This window comes from Frieseomelitta varia, unplaced genomic scaffold (genome assembly GCF_011392965.1).
Source record: "Frieseomelitta varia isolate USP_RPSP 00005682 unplaced genomic scaffold, Fvar_1.2 scaffold_731, whole genome shotgun sequence".
Taxonomy (NCBI): Eukaryota; Metazoa; Arthropoda; class Insecta; order Hymenoptera; family Apidae; genus Frieseomelitta; species Frieseomelitta varia.
Genome location: NW_025110514.1, coordinates 356,322 through 365,180, shown reverse-complemented (window position 1 = coordinate 365,180; position 8,859 = coordinate 356,322). Strand labels below are relative to the sequence as shown.

Sequence of the window (8,859 nt, the reverse complement as noted above, 5' to 3'; positions counted from 1 at the left end):
CCGAAAGAAGAACAAAAGGGAAACCGGAGACGGCGCACAGCGGCACAGGTCCAGCCGAGCAATATCGGTGCAGCCAAACATAGCTAAGCTGCTTCACATCCAAACAGAATCCCTAGAAGATCGTCGGTCACTTTAATATCTCTAAATCACTATAGCCCCGGGTTGCCCAAACAACCTATATAGAAGTTATGAGCAAGGCCAAGAGTAGGATAAACCTGGCGGAAACAGGAATTGCAGATATCCGTATCCGCCGATCAATAGTGGGCGGAATAATATTGGAAATCCGGGGAGACGATAACGCGGTCAAAGCCAATGACCTCGCGAACAGACTCAGCCAATTTTTCCTTAGTGAAGGGGACGTAAGAATATCTCGTCCTGGCCGAGGTCAGACTAAGTGGATGACTCGATCACGATCTCGTAGGTGGCCGCAATTGTCGCAGAAGTCGGCGGTTGCTCCAGTGCGGATATCAAAGCCGGCGCAATCCGACAGCGCTCCCCGCGAAGCATGAGAACTATCTGGCTAAAATGTCCAGCAGTAGTAGCTAAGAAAATGAAAGTCAGGTTAACTGTCGGTTGGACCTCGGCGAAGATAGAAGTACTTCCGCCTCGTCCGTTGCAGTGCTATTGCTGCCTTGAAACAGGGTACGTCAAACTGCAATGTGCATCCAACATCGACAGCAGTGGTTGCTGTTATGCTTGCGGCGGCAGCAACCATTTAGCCAGAAACTGCATAGCCCCTCCAAAATGCCCTCGATGCTTAGAAGCTCGAAGGCCCTTGGACCATAGGATGGGAAGCAGTCAATGCCGCCCCTCCGCTAAATGTGCAAATGACCATATAGAGGAAATCCGTAGGAGAGTAGCACGGACAGGGGCGCACGAACCGAAGGACAGAACACAAGGTAGCCCGGCGAACGGCAAACGTAATATCAACCATAGGAACGGAAACAAGTTACGTTCAGGCGATGAAGAGAAAAGCGGCCGCGAAGAGGCCATGGACACTCAATAAAGACGGCTCAAATGGGCCTCACAATTCTCCAGGCTAGTGTAAACCACTCGGCCAGAGCACAAAACCCCCTGGCTCAATTCCTGACCGAGTATAACGTTGGACTTACTGTGGTGTCTGAGTCATCGTGTCCCCGACCGACCAGATCGGGTCTGTGACAGTGCCGGATCTGTTGCAATAGCGCGAGGAACATCCATAAATGCCCCCTTAATTAGGATCCTGGAACGAAGCTGCGGATTTGTGTCTGTCTCCTGGGGTAGACTACTCGTTGTAGGGACTTACGACCCTCCAAGTTGGCCAATGACCACATACGAAAGATTTCTGGACAACATGAGGAGACACCTGGCACAACTCCCCTTGCAACCCACGCTGGTACTTGAGGACTTTAATGCCAAGAACACCCTATGGGGCTCACCCGGGACAGACGCTAGGGGAAATGCTGTGAAAGAATGGGCAAGCTGGGCTCGACCTCCGGCTCCTCAATTCCGGCCGCACCAGCACTTGTATACGGTGGCCGGGTGAGTCCATTGTGGACTTGTCATGGGCTTCCCCAGGGGCGACAAACCTCATCTCTGAATGGAAGGTGTTGGACAACACAGAGACACTGAGCGACCATCTCTACATTGGCATTCGCCTTCGCAGCCCGAACAGCTTAGAGGCACGCAATTTTAGTTCGCGATCTCTGCGCCCTACAGCGCGGGAAGAGAAAGGACAGTCACCACAGATAACCGGGAGGGCCCCATGAAAAAATGAACGCCGACTTGTTGACGGCGGCCGCACTAGCCAAGGCATGGCCTGACCCAACGAAGCGAATCGAGTACATCGATGGGGAAGCTGAGTGGTTCCGTCGGGCATTGTCAGACATCTGTGACACGGCAATGCCCCGTTCGCGACCTCAATACAGACAATCCGTTTACTGGTGGACATCGGAGATAGAAACTGCGCGAAACTCCTGCATAAAAGCACAGAGTCAATTCCAGCGTTCCCGCAGAATGAGAAATCGTGACATTATAAACGAAGAACTACTATACAGGAGATACAGAGAGGCTGTGAGCAATCTACAACAGCTAATCAAAGATGCCAAAACTCGAGCCTGGGACGAACTTACTGAAACCCTCAATCATGACCTCTGGGGGCGCCCATATCGAATCGTCTTAGGGAAGTTGCTTACCAAAACTCCACCGGTCACCGAGGCTTTAAACCCGGACGTACTGGAACGAGCACTGGATGTCTTATTCCCTGCCTGCGAGGACGAGCCAAGTCCAGCCAGACCAGTACGGAACGATCTACCTGTTCCAGCGGTAACAGAAGAACTCGACCGAGCAATCTCCAGGATGGTCAGAAAGAACACCGCTCCAAGACCGCACGGAATCCCAGGCAGAGCCCTGGCTTTGGCACTTCGACAGAGCAAGGAGGGTTGTGCTCAACGACAGAGCAAGGAGGGTGTTTAACGGATGTCTTGAGGGAGGAAAGTTCCCTCGGATCTGGAAAACAACCAAAGAGACATAAGTACAGAAACCGGGAAAGAAACAGACGGACTCCCCATCTTCATTCAGACCAGTTTGCCTCCTTGATGAAATGAGGAAAATACTGGAGCGAATCTTATCAAATAGAATATAATATTATCGGTCGGATGTGGGCCCTGACATCGCGGAAGACCAATATGGATTCCGGATTGGTCGTTCTACGATTGACGCTGTCGACAGAGTGGTTTCCACCACGCAAGAAACAATTGCCCAAGGCGGGGTGGCAGTTGCCGTTTCAGTAGACATTGTAAATGCCTTCAACTACCTACCTTGGAGCAAAATTTGTAAAGCACTCGTGACACATGGAGTACCTAGGTACCTCAGAAATGTCATTTCTAGTCACAAATAGAAATAACTTACATCATCGAGGGCGGAACCCAGGTCAGTAGAATGATAACACGTGGTATCCCACAGGGGTCGGTTCTCGGTCCTACTCTGTGGAATATCGGGTACAACCAAGTGCTCGAAGCGGCTATATCCCGTGAGGCACAAGTCACTTATTACGCCGATGACACCCTCATCATCGCGGGAGGAAGGAGCTGGACGCGTACCCTTAGGCTTATGGAAACAGCCCTTGCAGCCATAACCACTAACATCCGCGGCCTAGGCCTAAAAGTTGCTGCTGAGAAAACCGAAGCCATCTGGTTCCATGGCCTTCCCAGATCGAAACGCCCACCTCAATCTTGGTCCTTGGTTCTGCGTTCAAGGTGACTGTACGATCGTGAAGGAAGACATGAGATATCTCGGCATTACCCTGGATGGTCGACTCAACTTCGAGGCACACTTCAGACGTCTAGTTCCCAGAATCGAGGAGCTAGCCACATACTTGGGCTGATTACTCCCAAATATCGGAGATGGATATCCCAATGACCACGTACGACGACTATACGTGGGTGTCTTAAAATCAATGACCCTAACGGGGCGCCGATCTGGGCCCATCGTATAACAAAATCCGGTTTACAATCCCTCCGGCATGTCCAGAGAAAGATGGCAACTGAGGATGGTAAGGGCGTTCCGTACCATACCCAATGTAGCTGCGCTAGCATTGGCAGGGACTACACCATTTCACTTAATTGCGGAGGTCGACGCCGATCTTTACTTCTGGGTCCGAGACGCGCGCCAGTCGGGACTAGATACGAGCAAGAAAATGATAAGCTTGCTAAGACAGCTTGCTAAGACAGCTTGCTAAGACAGCAACGACTCCGAAGGGTGCAAGAAAGTTGGTGTCAGACCTAATAAACAACAGGGCCGGTGAAAGTAGAGGAGTAGGAGCAATCCTTCCACATTGGGTCGCATGGTTCGAAAGGGAGACAAACAGACTCACCTACAGAATCACTCAGGTACTCACGGATGTTTCGGTGAACCGGAACAAGATAGGATCTGAGGAACAACCAGTCATGAGTGCGGTGCAGGTTTGGAAACTGCACAACATACAGTGTCGGATTGCCCATATTTCAGGGAGATGCGCATCTCCCTCATTGAAGCAATTGGGCCAGACTTATCCCCTACAGCGTTAGTTGGCGCCCTCCTTGGTAATGACTCGGAAAGAACAGCGGTCACAAAATTCTGCAAGGAAGTGTTAAAGAGGGAAAGAGATAGCGAAAGGAACAACCCAAGGAAACGGAGCAGGCTGCAATTAAGATGTACTGCACGCCGCCACCGTAGGGCCAATGACAATGAAGGACGACAACTCTAAAGAATGACGACATTCCCAAGGTTAACCTATTTCCTACCTCAAGACGTCAAAGTACCACGTGAAGCTGCGGCACCAGATATGGCTCTGGTGCAGCTATGTACGGCAGGAAGAATGCTTCTGGAGCACTCGAATTTAGAGTCAATGTTCGAGTTTTCCGGAGGAATCAACGGTCCCGGATCTCCCATTAAGAACAGATTGCAGGACATCGTGAAGGTTTTTAGTCGGTAGAAATTCGACACTACCGGCTCATCTCCTTCGGAAAGGGAGCGTATCTTTCGAAGATTTTCTTCCACGTAAAAAAAAAAAAAAAAAAAATGGGTTAGGTTTGGGTTAGATTTATCGTATATCGTATAATGCATAACGTATAAAGAATGACGTATAACGTGTAATGTATAACGTAAAACGTAAAACGTATAACATATAACGTATAACGTATAACGATTAACGTATAACGTATAACGTATAATGCATAAGGTATAACGTATAACGTATAACGTACAACGTATGACGTATAGCGTACAGCGTGAAACCTATAACGTATAACGTATAACGTGCAACTTGTAACATATAACATTGCTGAAAGACGTGCTATCGACCGCCGCGTTATTAGCACATCCATCAAATCGTGCGAATCTTACGATTATGGTGGATGCATCCGATTTCGCGATAGAGGCATCTCTGCAACAGCAGGAGGAAGGTGCGTGGCGACCACTCGAAGTCTTTGTCGTCGGCACAGGGCAAGTATAGCGCCTACGACACAGAGTTGCTGCCGTTTATTCCGCGATTAAGCAGTTTCGGCACGCGGTGGAAGGACGGTCGTTTGCTGTGTGTACGCGTCACCACCGACCAAGGCAGACAGTTTGAATCGAGATTATTCAATCAAATCAGCGCAATGCTCGGGACACAACATTTGCGAACGACGGCATACCACCCAGCCGCAAACAGCATGGTGGAACGGTTCCACCGTCAGTTAAAACTGCAATAAAGTGCCAACAATCATTGGACTGAAATCCTCCCAACGGTCCTCCTTTGCATAAGAGCAACGCATCGCGAAGATCTGCACGGATCCTCCGCGGAATTAGTTTACGGTCACGATACGTTTACCGGCCGATTTCTTCGCGGAGAACAAAGCTAATGACGGAAACAACATGGAACCAGCCGACATGGTTAAGTAACTGCGGGAAAAGTTCAATAAAGTCCGACCTACGGAAGGGTCACGGCATGGAATGCGAAAAACCTTCCAATTTAAAGATCTAAGCACGACATCCCACGTGTTCATACGAGTCGACCAGGTAAAAACCCTGCTGCAAAACCCGTACGAAGGTTGTCTTCCGTAACGAAAAAAAGTATGCAGTCAGGATAAGAGGAAAAAACACCCACGTGTCTATTGACCGCCTCAAACCTGCCTACATACTCGAAATAATAACGACGGGTACGATCGCTCATAACGATCATATATCAACGTCATAAAGAATTATTTCAGGCACCGAAAGGTGACAATAGAACGCATGGCCAGAAAATACAGCAGGAAAATGCAAAAAGGATGCCCCCAAGGTTCCATTATTGGTCGGCTGCACGAGGGTGCTGCATGGACGCACTGCTCAATAAAATGCAACGGGAACTGTCGGAAGACTACGTCGAGACAGTTGCGTACGAGGACGATCTTGTGTGTGTGATGGGGGGGGGGGGGCTCATGGTTGACTCTGGAGTCTTCTTCACACAAATTAATAGAAACACTGAACAAATGGTGCAAACACCATAGACTAAAAATATCAGCTTCTAAGACCGTCGCCATGATGGTCAAATGAAGCATGAACGAAAGCAGAATGCCCATAATCAAGCTAAATGACCAAAACGTAAAGTATGTGGAACAATGCAAATACCTAGGAGTCATGGTTGACCGGAAGTTCACCTTTGTTGCACACGCGAAATATCTACGATCAAAAGTGACGCAATTTGTGATGACAATAAAAAGGATTGAAGCGGAAAAATGGAGGATTAAGTTAAATATGCTCAAAACATTATATGGGGCGGTAGCGCTCCCAATAATCAGATATGGGTCTTTGTTATGGTATGATGTGACGAACAAGACACTATTGAAAAGGCATCTTCTGGCTCTCCAAAGAACTCTGCTATTGCTGGTTTCCAGAGCGTGCCGAACAACATCTACTACGGCAATAGTTGCAAGTAATAGTTGGCACCAAGCCTATGAACCTCGAGATTGTAGAAGAAGCACTTTTGAAAAGAGTGAAAAGAAACCTGAACACAACCTGGGACTCTTACGAGTACAGAGAAAGAGGAAGTGAACAGTTCAAACAAATAGTTAAGACTGAAATAGAAAAAATAAAAGCATTCATAACCAGAAAGTGGCAAGCTCAGTGGGAGGCAGAGGAACATGGAAGAGAAACATTCAAATATATACGTGACGTATCATTTGCACATAATAACAGAAAGTGGTTCAAACTAAATTGATACGTGGTATACTTAATAACTGGCTACGGATCAATCAACAATACCTTGTGCAAAAGAAAGCTGACCGATTCAAGCACATGTCCTATGTGCTGAGAATCGGAAGAAACACCAGAGCACATGATCTTCACCTGTACTGCATACGAGAGAGTCAGGTTCTCAGGAATTGAGTCCTATAGAAACTCAAAGATGGGACTAATTTCAAACGAGCAAATGCTAGCAAGATCCAACGAGCTGGCAAGGCAAATATTCGGTATAAGAGCAGGAAGTGGGATAAGGGAAAGTAGAGGATCCGCCTCCACGTGGCAGGGACGGGCAACGTCTGAACATGGTTCAGACAGCTAAGAGACCCACAAAGTCAAGAAAGAAAACTGTGATACAAACCTCTAAAATAAGCAAAAGGCTTAGAAAAAGGAAGAGATCTTCAGGAAAGAAGACATAAGCAACAATGAGCTTACGCTCGAGCTGCAATTGGTTGAAGACCAAATGAAAAGAAAAAAAATTTACCTAAGGTAATAGAAGACTATCTCTGCGACAGGGTGATCTCTTATAGCACGAACGGAGGTAGGAGTATTACATAAACTGCCAGTTGTAATGATCAGCACGGGCTTACTACTGTAGTCAAATGTGAAACACTCGGTCGTGGTAGGACTTGCTAATGCAAACCACGGCTGAGTAGCAAATGGATATAGCGGTCGTCGCCGACCATATTGTGTGCCAGATAATAGAAACTGGTTATCAGTGGCATAGTTGCGGTTTTCTGCAAGAGTAGCGGCTACTCCCTCCGGACAATTAAATACGGATATGGTTTTGTGTCAGTAGCATGGGGTAATTTGTGGATTATAGGGGTATATGCTCCCCCTCCCCCCCGAGTTGATCCTTAGAATGCTTTGAAGAAATGCTTGATGAACTCGTCTCCCATTCCAGACGTATATCGAAAGCCGAGGTGTGGGGTTCTCCTCGCACGGACGCGAGAGGGGAATCAGTCGTCGAGTGGGCGGCTGGTCTGAATTTATGCCTAGTTAACCGAGGCAACATCAGTACGTGTGTAAGGTGGCGAGGGGACTCCGTGGTCGACTTGACCTGAGTCTCCCCGGCGGCGGAGGATTGGAAGGTTCTGAATGGGATGGAGGATTGAAGAGGGCGGCGACGTTCAGTGACCATCGTTACCTGTCGCTGCGTCACCGTCTTCCCAGGACGAAGGGCGACGGCGGGCTCTTCAGTCGACAGTGGCGAATAAGACTCCACCCATCGCCTAGATGAGCATTAAATAATATAAACCAAGACATGCTGTACACTGCAGCTCAGGTAGCGATCTGTCCAGATAGGCAAGCCGACCTACAAGGGGATACGAAAAAAAGCGTCACTTCTTTAGTGCAGTTTGAGGATATCTGCCGGATGGCAATGCCCAGAATCAAACCAACATCCCGCAGAGCGGTATACTGGTAGTCGGCAGAGTTGGATAATTCTCATTCCTAAGCCGGGCAGGAGAGACCCAAGGGAAGCGAAATCGTTCTAGGCTATTTGTCGGTTGAACAAAATAGGAAACATGTTCGAGAAAGTGGACCCTCCGAAGGAACTGCCTACAAGTTAGACGCTCTTATCAACGAGAACGCAGAAGGAGAAACAAAGATGCCGGAAACAGAATTGCACCTCAACTATAAGGAAGGCAGCATTGAACCTGTTATCGGCTGGATGACCAAACAACGTGTATGGGAGGAATTGATTGGCTCGATCGATCAAGATCCATGGGGTTGCTCATATCAAATCGTTCTGGGAAAATTGCGAGCTAAAGCCCCCTCCCTTCCCCATTACGGAATCGATGGATCCTGGAATACTGGTCACTACGCTCAATATACTATTTCTTGGAGAACAGAATAATGCAAACAGGCCCAATGTCACAGGGACCAAGAAACCGGCAGAGGAACTCCCCCCCCCCCCTGGTATCAGAACAAGAACTTCGGATGACAGTCAATCGGATCAAGGCACGGAAAACTACATCCGGCCCAGACGCGGTACATGGTAAAGCGTTAGCATTGGCTTCGAACTTCCTCATAACCCCAATCAGATATTATTTTCGAGCAATGCTTGAAGCATAGAAAGTTCCCGACACACTGGAAAGAAGCAGCATTAATTCTCATTCCTAAGCCGGGCAGGAGAGACCC

General features: G+C 48.3%; 1 protein-coding gene across 1 annotated transcript; it reads left to right on the top strand.

Annotated features, from left to right (window-relative positions):
• The first annotated feature begins 1,752 nt into the window (after positions 1-1,752).
• Positions 1,753-2,454, top strand: LOC122535519. The gene has a single exon (XM_043667115.1). It carries the CDS (start codon positions 1,753-1,755, stop codon positions 2,452-2,454), a length of 702 nt encoding a protein of 233 aa, XP_043523050.1.
• The last annotated feature ends 6,405 nt before the right edge of the window (positions 2,455-8,859 follow it).

Coding starts and splice junctions, on each gene's coding strand:
- LOC122535519 (XM_043667115.1), top strand. CDS start 1,753: ATGAACGCCGACTTGTTGACGGCGGCCGCACTAGCCAAGGCATGGCCT.